Source organism: Onychostruthus taczanowskii, unplaced genomic scaffold, assembly GCF_017590055.1.
Source record: "Onychostruthus taczanowskii isolate IOZ18803 unplaced genomic scaffold, ASM1759005v1 scaffold7, whole genome shotgun sequence".
NCBI lineage: Eukaryota > Metazoa > Chordata > Aves > Passeriformes > Passeridae > Onychostruthus > Onychostruthus taczanowskii.
This window is the reverse complement of record NW_024504786.1, coordinates 7,597,482-7,615,874: the sequence shown is the minus strand read 5'-3', so window position 1 is coordinate 7,615,874 and position 18,393 is coordinate 7,597,482. Positions and strand designations below refer to the sequence as shown.

Here is an 18,393-nt window from a genome sequence, read left to right as displayed (position 1 = left end):
GGTTTTTTTTTTCTTTTTCTCTCCCAGTCTCCCTTTGAACACCTCTACTTGGCACAGAAATTCATGATAAATCTCAAGTCCTATTATTGATATTGATATATATAATCATTTGCATTTCTTTGCCGCACGCTCCCTCCCCGGAGCCCCGAGCGGGTCGATGCGGCTCTGGTGCTGCTCGGCGCTCGCTTGGCCACGCCTGTTGGCGCGGGGCGGAGCCGGCCTCGGCGGTTTTCCCGCCAGCGGCGCGCGCGGGCCGTTGCCGCGTCCGCGCGCTCCCGTGAGGCGATGGTGGGTGCTGGGGGGGGGGACCGGACCGGACCGGACCGGACCGGGGGTCTGTGTCTGTGTCTGTGTCTGTGTCTGTGTCTGTGTCTGTGTCTGTGTCTGTAACCTCCCGGCCCCTCACTGTGTGTGCTGTGCCTCTATTCCAGAGGAGGAGCCTGGCCCCCAGCCAGCTGGCCAAGAGGAAGGCGGGCGATGAAGATGAGGAAGAGGAGGAGGACTGGCAGCCCCCGACGGTGAGCGAGGGCTCCCGGGACGTGGCCCCCGTGTGTTGCCGGCCCCGTGTGACCCCGCAGCCGTGGGCAGGGGGATGCGGCGCTGCGTGCGAGTCCCTCCCCGGTGCCTGAGCCTCCGCATGCTCTGCGCACCGCGGCCCCGGTTTGTGCTGCTGTAAAACCTCGTGGAGGAACTTCCTTGTGTACAGATGGTGCTTCGTGGTTGTGGAAAAACTTACCTCTGTCAGAGCTTCGAGTGCTGTGTGAAAGGAAGGGTAACTGGGTAACTAGGCTGTTCAAGACAGAATGTTACATATTTTTGTAACAGGATGGAGAGGATCAGTTTCACCGATTATGTGTAAGTGGCAGTAAAGATCTCGTTTAGGCATTTATAATGACACGAATCCCAGCCCTAATCCTAATTTACAGTAATGTTCTATGGCATACAGGTTAAAGAGTCTCATGCAATGTTTTCTATGTCAGATCCATTTTTCTGTGCCAGCAGGTGGTTGAAACCGTGCCTCACACTAAAGAGGACTGTGTTAAATCAGGAAACAGATCAATAACTTATTTATTTTCATGCTTTTCTAAGTGTTTGAAATGTAGGGTTCAGTGCGAGGCCTTCCACCTGCATAACACCAGGTGCCATGGAGCCTCTGGGGACTTTGATGTAGTTTGTTCCATGCTACTGACCCTTCCTTTTCTTAATTCTGCTTTTGCTTTTGAGTGGCAGGACAGGACAAATCTTAGCATGCACAAGCCTCCCTTTTTACAGGGTAGAAGGTGGTAGTTATTTTCTTAACTAGGAGAATGCTTTAAGCTTCATGTAAATTAAACTTGAAGGTTCAGTGACCTTGCTGTGTGAGTGCTGTGGCAGAGGGGGTGAGTGATGGCTGTGTGTGCTCCGAGCTGCTCGGCTGCCTGGGCGATGGTCCGTGTGCTTTGGTGCTTACTGAGTGTGCCTGCAGAGCATCCTCTGAGCATGGCTGCAGAGCATCTCTGCCCTTCCAGCTCCCCCTGGATTGTTCGGTGCTCGTTCTGTTTCCCAGGGCCGGAAGAGGCAGAGAGCAGCTGCTGAGACAGGGAGTGGAGAATGCTACCGGTCGCCTTTCCGCAAACCCTTGGCTCCGCTGACCAACAGAGCCCAGTGCCTGGACAGCAGTCAGCACGTGAGTGGGGTTGCTGCTGCTACACACACACACACAGCTCACTCAGCAAGGAACTCCCAGTGCCTCCATGGCCCCTTTTAAACTGAGGCGTTATGCAGGCACAAAGTCTTGGAGAGGCTTTTTGCCACCTCCAGCCCTTTAATGTTGAAGGAGCTGTGCTGGGGGAGCTCGCTGTAGTGGGAATCCTGAATGAGGGAGTTCTGTGAGGCCCAGGTGAAGGACAGTACCCAGAGGTGTGAGTTGGTTTCCAGCCAGGTGGGTCAAATGCTGACTGCCTGCCCAGTTCTCTCTGGGCTTCCACTGCTGGAGACCAGATGCTGGAGTGGCTGGGTGCTTGCTGATCCAGCATGGATGTCCCTGCAGTGGTAACCCAGCTCCTTTACAGGAAATGAGTTGCCTGACTAAATTACCAAGGCAGGGGGAAGCAATAAGTTTTAAGGAAGTGAGAAAAACCAGTGGATTTAGGGAGATGGGAGCTATGAAAAATCAATTTCATTTATTAGAAAACCCAAAGGAAAATAGTTTTGAAAAGCGGAAGTGGTGGAGGAAATTGTGCTGAATTGTTACTTTCTTCCTTTTGGATAGTCTTGAAAGTAGTTGGAGTTGAAGCTTGAGTAGATTAAATAGAGAGACTCTGGGTACTTGGCAAAACTGAGTTCTCAAAAAATGTCCTGGACTTGCTTTCTTGAGCAATCTCTGATTTCAGACTTCTGAAATGTGTTTCCTTTCTGAATTCCTAGGAGGCTTTTATCCGCAGTATTTTGTCCAAACCCTTCAAAGTCCCCATTCCAAACTATAAAGGTAAGATGAGGAGGTTTAAGGATTGTCTGTGTTGGCTGACTCGGGTAAAACAGATGATGCTTAGGCCTGTCAAATATATCTGTGGGGATTATTGTTATTTTTTGCACTGATGCATATGTTCCAGAAATCCTGACTTAATTTTGAAAGAAAAATACTGGCATATTAGCAAAGTCTTCATATTTCTTACTAGTGTTTAGTTTGGATAATCCTACATTTCAGAATTGGATTTTATAGTCTTACTGCTATGTATTTGATGTAGTGCCAGGAGATTTTACACTGTATCACAAATACAAAAGCAAAATGAATTCCAAGCCACGAAGGTTTATCATTTAAATAATGATGCTAACAGACAGAAGGCTGTGGTGAAAAAGATTGTATGTGCCAGTTTTATTTCTCCTTGGCTTGGAGTGTTGAGCCTCAAGGTGATCTTCAAAACGAGATCATTTTGAAGCTCAAAGTCTCAGCTGGTTTGAATCAGTGAAACATAAGATCTCAAAAACAAATGGGCCTGTTCACGTCCCCTGCTTCCCCTTCACCCTCCAGCTGAAAAACTCAAATACAGATCAACCAATTTCACTCAAACTGTAGTTATAAAAACGTCTGTAAGCAGCCACTGAATATGGAATGACAAGCCCCAGAAGAGTTTAGCAAAGCTCGCTTCTGGAGAAGTGGGTTTGTCAGGAGGATCAAACAGAACTGCTGCTTTCTGTAGCTGTTACCTTGCTCTCTTAATTGGGAAAAGGGACTGTTTCTTATGCTCTTTCTTTCTTGTTATTTGTGCATTGCTGCCTCAGCTTGTACGCTCCTGTTTTGCAAGGAGCTTTAGTAAACAGTGGACAAATAGACTGATTGAATCTTCTCTCGAGCAAAATCAATCCTGGGAGCACAGTTGCCCAAGTTTTGATGGGAAAATGGATTTTTATGTGTGTTCTTGTGTTCATCTCCATTACAAAACTGTGCCATCGAAATACAGTACTAGGAAAAGGGACTCATGCTTGGTTTCTGCTTTTCACAGAAATTGGCTCCAAGGCCAAACATCTACTATTGCTCAGCAGAGAGAAAATAATACCCCAGAGCAGGTAGTGACAATATGATGTTGGCTGTGGTGCTGTAGAATTTCATCATTATTAAAGATCAGTTCCTGACCTTGCATCAAAGATACAGCTCTGGCTAAGTCTGGGTTAGGTGACCCCAAAAGAGAATTTCACCCAGCATATTCTGTATGTAGGAGTGTATTTGTTGGGCTGTTGAGATGTACATTGTGGAACCCTCCTTGGCTTTCCAAAAACTAGAACAACCACCTTGGGTAAGCGGTGCCATTGCTCCCTCTTTGCCTCTGTTCTGTTTTTTCCTGCCGCAGAGCTTCCCGCTGTGTGCTGCCAGAGCGCTGCCAAACAACCGCCCTGCTTAGGTTTGCTGTGTGCACCAGCTGTGCGTGCACCTCCACTCCAGCACCCAATTAATTCACTGTTCCTAAGTGTAATCAGACTCTGCTGCCAGGCTCTGCTTGCTTCCAGGAAGATGTTGTTGTTTGAGCTGTGCCTTTGTTCGATTTCAGGGCCCCTGGGCTTGCGCTCACTGGGAGTCAAACGGGCAGGACTGAGGGGTCCTCTCCATGACCCATTTGAGGAAGGAGCTCTGGTTCTGTATGAGCCCCCGGTGCTGAGTGCCCATGACCAGCTGAAAATAGACAAGTGAGTCACCACCTGGCATGAATGCTGCAGCCCTGACCTTTTTCTGGGTGTAGGTTTATGTGCTTTTCTCCCAAATGTGTTTGAGCTGGGGTCTGATCATCAAGGGGATTTCGATTCCAAGTATTCTGCCTGGATTGGTTACAGTCAAAGAAGGAATGTACCCATGCTGGATTGTTTGTGTTCTTTCACTGACTGTTCAATCTCTCATGCATCAAAAATTTAAACCTGTTGCAGGGAAGGAGCATACACGCATGGAGAAGTTGCTTAGAAAATCTCACAGCTTAGTCATTAGTCAGGAAACGTCTGCATCTAAGGACAAGCAAAGAGAGATGACTGTCAAATATTAGGCTGCCTACTGGTTTTTATTCTGAAGTAGTTTCTTTTGTGCTATTGTTACAACTTAAAAAGACTGTCAATTGGATCTTCATGGACAGAGGGAGGTTTCTCTCTACAGAAATTTAGTTACAATATTGTTATAGAAACAAGAAAAACAATACTGACTTTTTAACTGAACCACATTCTGCCCTTGTTTTAACCACAGCCCACATACATGGTTTCACGGATGTTTCAGACTGTGGGCAGGTCTCTAACTTTATTCTCAAAGCTGAATTAATCAATTTTTTACTTTCTTGTTTGAAGTTACTTCCTCTGTGCCACAGGAGAGTCCTCAGTATAGCAGTGAGATTTAACAAAACCTAAACCTGTGCCAAATTCCTCAGTCACACTCTCTCTTCCTTGACTGCCTCCTGCAGGGACAAGATACCTGTCCATGTTGTGGTGGATCCTGTCCTCAGCCGTGTTTTACGACCCCATCAGAGAGAAGTAAGTTTTCCATTGGGACCTGAGGGTGTGGCTGGAGGATTTGCTCCATTTCAAAAAGTCACATTTCCTCTGCTGAGTTGTTATAGGTCTGCATAGGCCTCACAGACTGATAGTCTAACAGACTCCAGTCTGTTGCAAATACCAAGTGAAGCATTTGCTTTAAGCATCCTCTGAGAGGCCTGAATGCTGACAATACTTCCTGTCCCTTTTCAAGCGAAGAGTTGGGGCTGAAAGTCCTGCTTTTACTTACCTTGGAGTCTGAAGATGTAGCTCTGCTGGGTGGAATTCAGTGTGGAAGGTGATGAGATATAGTTGCAATAAACTGTATTGCAGCCCAGTTTTGAGTCAGGCAGGGCAAACTGTCCACCACTGTTTACTGCTCAGCAGATTTGATTGGATCTGCAGTCCCTGAGCCAGGAAATACTGAGGCTCCAATTTCTGTTAGGAACCACAGTTCCTAACAAAATGTAGAGTAGGTTCCTGCTTCAGTGCGCTTTGTTTGGAGGCTGCCTTTGGTAGGTGTGAGCTGGGCCTGACCTATGCAGACTTGAAATTTGATGGTGGAGACTGCCAAAAACATTTTATGTTGTAAATATGTGCAACATTGTAACATGGCAGCAGTGGCTACAACTCTCCAAATATCTGATATAGGCTTCTGGAGAGCTCGAAGTTCATCCCAGATTCAGTATATTATCATTTGAGCCTGGAGGGAGCACAGATGGAAGCTGTGATTACTGATCTTGCAGGCTAAGCAGGTAAAGCTAGATGAGTCCCTGCATGGGAGATCTTCAGATGGCTATGAGAGCATAGTAGGCTGCTCATGGCTTGTAGTTTTATCTCAGATCTGGTTATGAACCTGTGACCTGTTTAATGCTCATCTCTGTCTACATGGCTGGAGGCACTCTGCTTTTGGGTAAGCTGCTGCCTGCAGGTGCTTTTGTCAAGTAATCAAAGTTGTGTTGGTGTCCTAGGCACACTGGTTTTTTGGCAGGTAAATGTTGATGATAAAGCAGTTTCAGTTCTAAGCTGACTAATAAGTCTCTGCCTGCTAGGATTCTTGAGCTGCTGTATTCAGCTGATGCACCTACGTAGCTGTACAGCTCTGCTCCAACTTTGTTGTGACTTTTGCCCAGGTGCTGGTTCTGCAGCAAAATGCAGTCTTATAGTCAGTAATGTAGTTCAAAATTGTTCAACTGGCTTAAATAAATTCCATTAGCCTCTTACTAAAAGTCTAAGAAAGAAAGAAAAGGACTTGAAAGTGCAGGTCAAGGTGCTCCATCTTCAAGCCCTAAGTAGTGGAGTAGAGAGGATGAATCCTTGCAGGTGTTTAGCTTGTACATTCCCAGCACAATGCCCTGATTTTCTTTGACTCTCATCATCACAGGGTACAGGAACATTTTGAAGTTTGTCTCTTCCCCCCTTCCCCCCGCTCCCCTTTATCTCTCTCAGTGATGTGTCAAGGCCTAATGCAGGGCTGAGCTCTTCTCTCACCATGTGACATAGGTTAAAACCTCAGCCCTGTGTCTTTTCTAAAGCTAAATCTGCTTTGGACCTTGAGCCCCCAGGTGAGTCACAGCTTCTAGGCAGAAATGATGAGGGCTGATGATGGTGTTCTGGGAATTATTCAGACAGCAGAAACAACTCTACTTGCTCTGATTTTTTAAAATTGCCTGATTTGGTGGTATTAAGATGATAAACCTCTTTGAAATGATTGATGCATGTTAGTTCATGGCCAGGCCCGGTCTAATGCAGCCAAGGGTAGAAATTTCTGGGAATTCATGTTCAGAAGTACAAGAAAAATGTAGCAAGATTTTGTGCATGTTGTGAGGTATGTGTTGGCATCAGTAGTGCTGTTTCACTCCAGATGTGGCAGCATTTTAGCTGTGCCTCAGGTGGTTTCCCTCTGTCTCATTAGAGCACTGCATGTCCCCAGGGATGTGTGCGCTACGCGGATCTGCTGTTTGTTGTGCTACCAGCCCTGTGCGTTGTGGTAATGAAGTTGTCACTCTGCTGATGTCCCCATCCTGCTCTGAGAGAACAATTTTTTGGCAGGGGGTGAAGTTCCTCTGGGACTGTGTGACGAGCCGGCGGATCCCTGGGAGCCATGGCTGCATCATGGCAGACGAAATGGGGCTGGGCAAAACTCTCCAGTGCATCACGCTCATGTGGACGCTTCTCCGGCAAAGCCCAGACTGCAAGCCCGAAATCGAGAAAGCTGTGGTGGTGTCTCCCTCCAGCCTGGTGAGAAACTGGTACAATGAAGTAGAGAAATGGCTGGGGGGAAGGATCCAACCACTGGCCATTGATGGAGGCTCCAAAGAAGAGATTGATCGTAAACTAGGTACAGAAATGTTTGCAATCTGGGCGTTTGGCTGGTTGGGGTCAAAGTCTTGCGTTGGAAGAAGGCTGCAGCAGCTCATGTGAACATCTCTGAGCAGTCACCGGATCTCTGCAGACTGATGGCTGTCTCTCAGCTAGCGTGTTTAGATCTAACCCTTGCATGCTGGGTAATAGTTGAATAGCTTTGTCATAATCCAGATCTAAATCTAGTCAGGTGTTAGGGTAGTCCCAATGCTCCAGGAAAGGAGGCAGAAGGGACATGGAAATGAGAATGGGTATATATGGGTGGAAGGGTTTTCATAAATTTTTAAGGTAAATGTTTTGCCCATTTGACCTGTTTTCTATTAATTTTCCTCATCCTTTTTTCTTTTTTTTTCCTTTCTTCCTTTTCCCTTTTCCTCTTCCCATCTGCAGTTGGCTTTATGAACCAGCATGGCCTGCGAGTGCCTTCACCCATCCTGATAATCTCCTATGAGACTTTCCGACTGCACGCTGAGGTGCTGCAGAAGGGCAGCGTTGGGCTGGTCATATGTGATGAGGTATGGGGGCACCTTTAAGGGGAATCCATTCCTGGTGTTTTCTCAACATCTGAGTGAAACTGGATCTGCTTTCTTAAAGGAGAGTGGACAATGGGGTACAAGACTTAGCTATGGACAACACCCATTCTGGTGTTTCAGGCTCTAATTAAGATCAGCCATACTGTGTGAGCCTGAATGGGAGAGGTGTCTTCATGAGCTAAGATATGGAGAAAATCCAGCTGGTGGGAACTGCACCCACCTGTAGTTCCGTGATGGGTCCCTACTAGGGCCCTCTCCATGTGAAATATGTACCAGAAAGGAGGTCATGCCTGGCTCTGTTGGTAGTGCCCTGGCTTACTGGTTTTCATGCATTGGTGTGTGTCAAGCTCTGCTTTCACGTGGCCAAAGTTGAGTTGTTTTTTCATTTGTCATTCGCTATTTGTGGTTATAGGTAGTGACAGCCAGAGATGCTTTGAAGGACAAAATAAAACAAGTGTCCTCTGCCTCCTTGAAACGATCAGCTGGGACCTGGCAGGGGTTGAGGTATCCTCTGCTGCTGGGTAGAAGGGATTTATTAAATAGGGGTGCCACCCAGTGGTTTGGCTTTGTATTTGCCAGAGCAGTGCCAAGAGGGCCTTAAAAAGAGTGAGTGTCCTCAGGAGTGTAGCTCTCACAAACCTTTTATCTACGAGTCCGTGGCTGCCCACACCTCTCAGTGCCCCTGGAATGAGGCTAGCACCCAGAGAATCTGGGAACCCAGGTCCTTGGCCTTGTGGCTTCTATAGATTTCCAAAAAACACTCACCTGTGTTGCAGTCTGGCACTGATGAAAAGTTATCTACGAGTCCGTGGCTGCCCACACCTCTCAGTGCCCCTGGAATGAGGCTAGCACCCAGAGAATCTGGGAACCCAGGTCCTTGGCCTTGTGGCTTCTATAGATTTCCAAAAAAACACTCAACGTGTGCTGCAGTCTGGTACTGATGAAGAGCTTCTTATCACTTGTGCTTTGTCCTACCCAGCACTCAGATGCTAATAAAGTTGCTTTTCCCAGGCAAGAGAAATGGGGCCTGTATTCAGATTACCACTGTAAGAGGTGAAGAACCTCTTTTTATTAGTGTGCAAAGGTCTGGCAGTTCTCTGTATAGGTGGTCTGGGTGGTTTGTGGTCTTGACCTTGAGTGAAACAATTTTACTGGTCCAGAGTTCAGTGCTTGTGTTGGTAGCTGAAGACATTCCCATCTTAGAACAGGAAACAGTTCTTAGAGTTACAAGTTGTATTGTGTGATGGTTGTTATTTTCATGGTAGACTTTCTTGCCTGGGTGGAGCTCAGATATTCCTGGTCTGGGAAGCTTGTAATGTCTTGTTTCCTCACATAATGGCTACAGGTTTTTCACTAGATCCTTGTCCTTGAGACAAGTCTGTTGCAACACTTACTCCACTACAAGGAATGGGAAGAGTGGTGAGATGCCTTTTATCAGTCCTGGTATGGCTCTCCAAGCTGCTTCCTTACAGGGCCACTGGATTTATCAGCCTTATTCCTTTTCTCTGTTTTTTTACAGGGCCATAGACTGAAGAACTCTGAAAACCAAACTTACCAGGCTCTCAACAGCTTAAACACACCTCGACGAGTCCTTATCTCGGGCACCCCTATTCAGAATGACCTGCTGGAGTATTTCAGCCTGGTGCACTTTGTCAATTCAGGCATCCTGGGTAAGAGATGGATGTGTGGGAGATGGGAGGGAGGACAAGGTGCTGGCCAAGCTTCCCTTGATGCCAGCAAAAGCAACAATTGAGATGTTGGTGAAAAATCATGTCAGGGGTTTGTAACTAGATGATCTCTTAAGGTCTTTTCCACCTCAAGCCATTCTGTGATTCTATGAGACTTAGTCTCTTCCAGTTTGTATCCAGAAAGCCTAGGTCAGGGTGCCCTGTTCTAGGGGCTGTGTATCATCTGAGCTCTGTTTCAACATGATTCTAATGCAAACTACACCAGTCTAACAGGTATTTTGGAAGGGGAATCAATTAAGGTAAAGCGAATATGTGACACTGAGTGCTGCTGTAAATTATTTCTTTTTTCATCTCTCATGATTGTCTCAGTTTGTTGGGCATCCAATCCAAGAGGCTTCTCATTAATTCTAGTGCATGCCCAACTCTAGTTAAACACAATTCATCAGATTCTTAGTCTTGCAAGCAGAATTTGGGCTGTGTCTTTCTGTTCAGCTGTTTTTCCCCCAGGAGTTCTCAAGGAAAGGATGGAATGAGGTGGTAGATGTTCTACATCTGATTTTTCTGTGTGCTGCAATTTTGGGTAGTAATTACAGGGAGCTGATGGGATTTTCACCTGTCCCCCTTGACCTGTACTTTGGGCAAGATTACTGTTCCTGTACTTGCAGTTCGTTCTTTCTGAGATGAGGTTAATGGTGTAACTACTGCAGCAAAGCTGCATGCACTCAGTAGGCATTTTTCTCACTTTCAGCCTGTGGCCAGTAATAAGCAACTGATTACAGATAATTTTGGAATAGGCACAGATAATGCCTGTGCTGTTGTTTGCAAGGACAAAATCTGGGAATGAAAGTATAACAGGAATGTGAGCAAAAGCAGTATGTGTGTGACTGTTGAAGTAAAATTCTGTGACCTTTGGCATTGCACTCTTGTTGGAGTACAAAATTATTATCTGTTAAATTGATTTGTCTGCCTTGTATGAGTCTTTCTTGGCTAGAAAAAAAATACAGTCTTATGGATGGGATGAGGGTTTGTTTTATCTGCTGGGTCCAGTGTTTGGGGTGCGGTGGCTGTGAGATGCTGATCAAAGTTTCTTTGGTAGTAGTTGTCACCTTTTCACTCCCATTTTATACAGGAACTGCACAGGAATTTAAAAGACATTTTGAAATGCCCATCTTGAAAGGAAGAGATGCAGATGCGAGTGAAGCTGAGCGACACAAGGGAGAAGAGAGGCTTAAAGAGCTGATCAGTATTGTGAATAGGTGAACTTCATCCCTCTTCTTTTTACAGAGCCTTTGCCTAAGCCCTTTGCATAAGCCCTGCTATATTTCCAAATTACAGTTGTAGCTGTAATGAATTCTCTTGCCTGTTACATATATTTAGCAAGCAATTGTGCAAGTATTTATTGCCTGAGAAATCTAGGCAGTAAATAGGATGGAGTTTAGTCTGATAAATGGAACTGGCATGGCACAGCCAGCTGCAGTCACCCCCAAGCAGTACTCTCAGGTACGGAATTATTATTTGTCTCCTGTATTTCTGTTTTCTTCTGGGATCTGAATAATCAGGCAGCATCCTTTTATTTATGTCATCTATAAATGTAACCTGGATCAGACTCGAGATCCATCTGGCCCAGATGTTGAGGAGCAGAAGGAATATAAGGAATGTTGATTGCCCAGCCCACAGACTAGCCCAGCTCACACAGTTTTGTTGGCTCTGTAGGGCTGATAGGACAGACTACAAGTGTTGGAGATGGGACTTCTGATCCCCAAGAAGCACCTCTGTGATGTGAAGTGCTGTCTTACTTCTCTTTGGTTGATTTATGGTACTTTTTTAAACCTGATTTCTTTTCATGAATACAACCAGTTTATCCATATCTACTGGCAGTTGCTTGGCTCTCTTTTAAGAACTTTCTAGAAAAGACTCTTGAGTTGTCAGCATTGCTGGTGTCTTCAGGTTTTTTTCTCATTGTTTGTGGGTTTTGTTTGGTGGTTTTTGGTTGCTTGGTTTGTTGTGTTTTTTTAATATGATCTTTTGCAGCCATCACAAATACAATTCTGCAGTTCACAGTAATGGTAAATTAAATTTCACACTAAGTAGAGTCACTCCATAGAGACAGTCCTGACCTTGACTCACATCAGCTTGCAGAAGCCTGAGAAAAAAGAAAGGTTGGGAGGAGAAAAGCTTATTCCTTCTTGAGGTGCATTTATTTATTTTTATAGTTGATGAAGAATGGATGTAAAAGTGTGTTCAGGAATATCTGTGCCTGGCTCTGTTGAGGTCTTTGTTCTTTCCTTTATTGTGCTACAGTCATGATACACAAATAGGGAAGACAAAGCACAAAAGTAGTAACAGATGAGTCTGTTGAATTTGGTAGGAATTGCAAATGGGACAGTGATGCAAAGACATATGGAATCATAGAGGTAAGGCTGGAAGGGCCCTGGAGAATGCATCATTGCTGTCCTAAGGTAGAAGGTGTTAGACCTAAAGACCTAAACCATCTCTTAACCCCCACCCAGCACTGAAGCACTTGCAGTTTTCCTAGGACATCTTTTCCAGGGCACTGCTGTCTTTGCAGTTAGAAAAGGCTCTTTATGTCTAACATAAATCTTCCTTACTGCAGTTTAAGCCTATTACTGTTCATCCTGCTGCTTATGGGTTCGGAGACCAGATTATTCTTTTATTTACCAGCCTTTGACTGATTTTGGGGTTGTCATATATCCCTGCTGTCTTTCTTCTATAGGTTTTGTAACATACTTTTGATGCTTCCTGGCAGAACTGGGTTTCTGCACCTCTTAACTCTGGTAGCTCAGCTCAGCACTTTTTCTAGTCCATTCCACCTTTTCTGAAGTGTGGCAAAACCTTTCCATGGAGCATTTCCAGAGGCCAAAGGATATGTCCTTTGCTGGAATCTTGGGCCAGGCCATGAGCCCATCTTGGGTGAGGATGGCTACTGAGGACTAAATGAGGAGTTGCCTGCCTGTACTTTGGCTTATGCCCACAGTTTGTGGTGGGCGATCCCTGTACTTGTTTGCTGTCCATACTGCTGGTCTGTTGTAGCTCAAATTGCAAATGCTGTTGGTAGTCTGAGGAAGAGCAGAGTTTCTCTTGTGACTGAGCTCTCTCTGTGTAGGTGGCATCATGTCTGATCTCTCCAAATCTCATGAACCACATTGGAAGCCTTGCAAAGACCATGGGTTATACGGGGCTCTGTCCACAATGTGGATTGTGGGTGTCTGGCCTCTGCCATGTGTTGGACTGTCACACAGACCTTTGGAGAGAAAATATCAGTGGGTCTGTTGACCACATGAGGAATCATAGTGATAAAACAGAGTTTTATCAGTAAAAGTGATCCAAGAGTCATCCAAGCAGCTGATCTTAGTTTCTCTCCCTGCAGGTGTTTAATTCGGAGAACTTCAGACATCCTGTCCAAATACCTGCCAGTGAAGATTGAACAGGTGGTCTGCTGCAGGTACCAAAAGCATCTGCTGTGTTTGGGAAATAGTGGAAGCAACAGGAAGGACTGAAAAATTGCAATAAGCCCTTCAGTTCTTGTGGTGACTGCTTCCGTCTAGGAATGATGTTGTTGCCATTGGCAGTATGTTGCTTTTCCTCCTTGTCACGACCCACAACTGGTGGTTCTGCCAGCCAGCTGGTGAGCTCTGGGCAGCTCAGATGTCAGAGCAGAGCTCCTGACTGTGCAGTCTCTGCAAGCTTCTCTTCCAGCTCTGGAGGATAGCAATACTCTTATTGCAAGCAGCCTTGAGGTGGTTCTAGGCTGTCTGTGCTGTGACTAGAAAAACTGAGCTCAAAGGAACACTGTGTAGAGATGGAGCAGGGCTTTTGTGGGACTGCAGGATGGGACTGCAGAGCTCTTGTTGTGTTTCAGACTGACACCTCTGCAGACTGAGCTGTACAAGAACTTCCTGAAGCAAGCCAAGCCAGTGGAGGAGCTGAAGGAGGGCAAAATCAGTGTTTCATCTCTCTCTTCCATCACATCCTTGAAGAAGCTCTGCAATCGTGAGTTGTTCACATGGGTTTGGGTTTTGCACTGTTGGTGGAGCTTTTTTAGGTCTTCCTTGTGCACTCTAAACAGTCTCTGAGCTCTGTCTATTCTTCAGATCCTGCTCTTATCTATGATAAGTGTGTAGAAGAGGAAGAAGGATTTATGGGAGCCCTGGGCTTGTTCCCTTCTGGCTACAGCACCAAATCTGTGGAGCCCCAGCTTTCAGGTATAGTGGAACTCAGCAGTAGAGATGAGCTGCCTAATACAGGCAACCACGAGACTGTATTTAGCATCTTACCAAGTGCCCCTCCAAGGAGAATTGGGAATTTGGGAATTCTGCTCAAGCTTTTTCTTTCTTTCCTTTTTATGCAGGAAAGATGCTGGTTTTGGATTACATCCTTGCTGTTACCAAAAGCACCAGTAATGACAAGGTGGTTTTAGTGTCTAACTACACTCAGACACTGGATCTATTTGAAAAACTCTGCCGGAGCAGGAGGTTTGTCTTTGGGTTTTACTGCTTTAATCCTGCTAGACTGTACTTGTTGCCTATGGTGTAAAAGAACTGGCTGTTCCTACACTTTCTCTCAGCAGGAACTTGTGATCTGTCTTTTAGCTCAGGTGTTCCTGAATTGAAACCAGTGTAGCTTGTGCTTTGTCTCCTGGGGTCACTCAGCAGAAAAACTGTGGCCCTCTGCTAACACTTCTAAAGCCCATTCTGTTGTTACAAGGCTGATGGTGGCAGATTTTTCTCTTTCAAGAAGGATGCTCTGAAGATGGCAGCAGTCTGGTTGTAGTAAATGCTGTATGTTCCAGGTATCTGTATGTGCGGCTGGACGGCACCATGTCCATTAAAAAGAGAGCGAAGATCGTGGAGCGGTTCAACAGCCCCTCGGTGAGTAGAACCTGCCAGATGTGAGCAGCTCTCCTGCCAGCTCTGAGTGCTGGGAGTAAAAGCACGGCTGCTTCTGCAGTCCAATCCAAGCCTGCCTTTTTCCAGAGCCCGGAGTTCATCTTCATGTTAAGCAGCAAAGCAGGTGGCTGCGGTCTGAACCTGATCGGGGCCAACAGGCTGGTGATGTTCGACCCCGACTGGAACCCGGCCAACGACGAGCAGGCCATGGCTCGCGTGTGGCGCGACGGCCAGAAGAAGATGTGCTACATCTACCGACTGCTCTCGGTGAGGAAAACTGCTCTGCCCTCCTCGGCATGGAGCTCTGGGTGCCAGCCCAGACTGCAGCTGCTGTGACTGGGGCCAGAAGGGAAAGAACTCTTCTGTGTTGGTGACCAGAATTGATTGGAACTTAATTGCTTCCTACCCTTAGATGTGTTGCCATGGAAAACCATGAAGGTTCTAGCTGGAGGGTCATTACTGCAGCCCTTGGTTTCTAGCAGTGACTGGCTTCTGAGAAATAGAAACAACTGTGGCTTTGCAGATAAGATGTTCCTTTGAAGTAATTTAGGCATCTGACTTCTTTAATTTCATGGGGTGTCTGATGCAGAAGTTGCTGTTTTTCAGTCAGGCTGCAGTCTGTTTTAGTTGGGTGTACGTGCACTTTAGAAACAGCAAATATGTTCCTGGAATTACCAGCAGCATTTGGGATGGAGCTGCCAGTGAGTAGATGGGGTAGCTGCTCTGTAGAGGAAAACCATGAAGGAGACTGCTCTCTTCAGGCTACTCTAACACTGTCCAGCAGTGCCAGTAGTGATTGCGCTTTGAAGTGTCTCCTCTGCCCTTGTTCACCTCTCATTAGTTCAGACTGTAGGGTTTTTTGTTTTGGTTTGGGGGGGAAAGTTGTTGGGTGGTTGGGTGTTTTTTCTGTGTGTAGTTTTTTGTTTTGTTTGGGGATTTTTTTTTTTGTGTAAGCTTAGGTTCCTTGGTCAATTATTATTTTTACTTTGAGAAAACAGACATTCTTTGCCCATCTTTTCTTAATGGAGTTCTTCTCTGACCTTGCTGCACTTGGAAGCAGGGAGCTCCTTTGCTTTTAGAAATAGGAAATCAGTCTGCAAATCATGACTAATTAGCCCCCTCCTTGGTGTTATATTTGTTTGCAAAACAGACATTTTGCTCTTAGCCCAGCATGCTGTATTTCTAAGGCAAAAATCTTTCTGCACATCTGTTCTGGAAGCAGATCTCTCCCTCCAGGCAGGATGTGATTGATCTGTGAGTGGGTGAACCAGAAAATAGTGCTGATGCTCGTGTCACCCAGGGCTAGACCTCATTGCTGCTTCTTGGGGAGATTGTAGTTGGGGATTTTTGTCAGGGAGCAGCTGTAGCTGCTCAGCTCCTTTCCCTTCCTTCATGTCAGCACATCCTGGTGCAGTGTGTGAGCTTTAGCCATGAATGGCAGTTCTCCCTCTTCCTCATCTGTATCTCCACTGGATCCACTCCTGCAGCCACGGGGAAAGAGAAGCAGAGTTGGGTTAGATCTGCAACAAAACATGTGGTTGGAGTGAAGCTACTAAAACTTGCCTGTCACCTGTACTGATGAGGCACTGAGTGGTCCTGACAGCTGAGTGCCGTTTGATCTGTGACATTTTCCCCATGCAGAGCTCCTTTAACACCAGTGTTCCAACTGTGCTTCATCTCTGACTTGCCTGTAGACAGGGACCATAGAGGAGAAGATATTCCAGCGCCAGACCCACAAGAAAGCCCTGAGCAGCTGCGTGGTGGATGAAGAGCAGGATGTGGAAAGGCATTTCTCCCTCGGGGAGCTGAAGGAGCTCTTCACGTTGAATGAGACCACCACCAGTGACACCCATGACAAGTGAGTATTCTGAATAACTCATGGCTGGGATAGCAAAAGTTTGGTTGTGTAATTCAGGGGTCTCCCAGGCAGCAGGAGGAAGTCCAGAGAGTGAGCTTCAAGTGTTTCTGCTTCTGAAGCTGTTAACCACCTAGACATGAGCACTTCCTTGCTGTCCTCCCTTTTTGTTATTTAGAAAAGCTGTGCTGGCTGGACAAGTGAGCAGACTACCTTGTAGCTGCCTGTTTTGGAGACTGAAGTACTGCAGCTAATGAAAAGAGAAAAATTGATCAGAGTTGTTCAGATTGGTGGAGCCTAACTTGGTCCTTCCTTACTGCTCTTACTGGTGAACAAATGCTGAACTGCTTCCATCTAGGGCTTCTCCATGGGCTAAGGATTCATGAAGCCAGTGTTAAGTTCTGTTCTGGCAACTAAAAGAGTACTCTTCTCCATTGTCTGCCCTTCTCTCCCAGCCCAGAGACATGTGGTATTATAGCCACCAGAAAGAAGACAAGGAGTGCAGGGAAAATGCTTCACTGTGAAAATTAAGACTCTTAATTCAGGCAAGAAGTGAAGAGGATTAGTTTTAAGCTGTGTCAAGGCTTAGCTCAGTGTAGGTATCCATTCTGCATGGTAACAGCCCTTGCTGACCTGGCTGCTGCTGCTCTTTGTCTCCTTAAGTGACAGCTCAGTAGGGCATCTCCAAAACAGCCTGAGCACAACCTGGTAGCTGTGGTGGGTGCCAGGATGGAGTGTTTTGGAGCATGGTGTGCTCTTTGAATTTAGGAGTCCTGATGCAATACTAATAAGGTGTTAGCAGCAGTCACTTGAGATCTGCCTTAAGCAACATCCCACACCTTTCAAGAGAAACTCCTCCTGAACTTCCTCTGGGTCTTGCTGGACCGTTCCCAAATGGTTAAACATGAAGAGGGACTGCCATTGGAAACAGAACCCCCAGGTTTTCAAAATGTGTGAGTCACTCCTTACCTGTCACACACACACCAGAAGGTAGTTATCTGTTTAAATGAAATGCACCCGTAATTCAGAATCTGAAAATGCAGGGGAGTTGATCCAGATGTTGCTGGGCTGCAGTTTTGAGCAGCCCGTAGGCAGGCCCGGCAGAGGAGCCTTGCACTGATGTTGCACTGACCTTGGCAGGATCAAGTGTCGCCGCTGTGTGAACGGGCACCAGGTGCGGCCCCCTCCCGACGGCTCCGACTGCACCTCGGACCTGTCCCAGTGGCACCACTGCGCGGACAAGCGCGGGCTGCAGGACTCTGTGCTGAAGGCGGCATGGGACGCTGCTGTCACCTTCACTTTCCATCACCACTCCCATGAGGAGCAGCGAGGGATTCCCTGACAGGTTACTGTCCCCTGTGGGGGCAAGGGCAGGCTCTGTGGCAGCCTGCCCCGCTTTGATCCTTTCCAAGGAAAGGGGCGGCGGGCAGCTGTGCGTGCTGGACTGTTGTGTGGCTGTGGGATAGCAGAACAGCGTGGCTCTGGAGTGGCTGCAAGGCCCTTGGCAGTGTTCAGTCTGCTGCAGCAAGGAGTCTGTGGCTTTTTCTTTGCTGTTGTATTTATTGTGTGCCTGAAAAACAGCCCCTTGGGAACTGGGAATAATGGGACCTTGCACGCTTGATCAGATTTAGCACTGGTTCTCCTGCCTTTGATGTTCGTGCCTTCTACTCAGCCAGATTTTGTCTTCAGGTTTAAGTTGAGCCAGGAGTTTTATAGCACTTTATGTGCAGTCAGGTTTTTTTCTTTGACAGCTCTGGCTTACAGTTGCTGATCAAAACTTGCAGGATCCATTTTTGCTGTGAAATGTGAACCTTGCTGATTACTTGGGAACAAGAGGATTTTGTACAGGGGAAAAAAATTTTAGCTCATATGTTGAACATCTGGCCTGGAAGATCATGCAAGCAGTAGGAAATCAGGCTCTATTCCAGTAACTCCATTTCTAAAACCACTTGCTTTGTTATGGGCAGGATCCCCTGATCTAGCAGTGTTTTAATGAGATCACATTACATGACAGCACTAAATTCACTTTGGTACATTATGGGTCTTAATTATAATTTTATTAT

The 18,393-nt window shown here is 46.4% G+C and overlaps 1 protein-coding gene across 1 annotated transcript; it reads left to right on the top strand.

Moving 5' to 3' along the window:
• Positions 1-215: 215 nt before the first annotated feature.
• On the top strand, positions 216-18,368 carry RAD54L (RAD54 like). The gene is made up of 18 exons (XM_041421486.1): positions 216-288; positions 432-518; positions 1,547-1,666; positions 2,407-2,467; positions 4,026-4,161; positions 4,914-4,983; positions 7,036-7,324; positions 7,738-7,862; positions 9,400-9,550; positions 10,698-10,824; positions 12,957-13,031; positions 13,449-13,579; positions 13,681-13,791; positions 13,938-14,061; positions 14,379-14,457; positions 14,563-14,742; positions 16,170-16,333; positions 17,471-18,368. Exons 1-18 carry the CDS (start codon positions 286-288, stop codon positions 17,670-17,672), a joined length of 2,235 nt encoding a protein of 744 aa, XP_041277420.1. The 5' UTR covers positions 216-285; the 3' UTR covers positions 17,673-18,368.
• Positions 18,369-18,393: the final 25 nt, after the last annotated feature.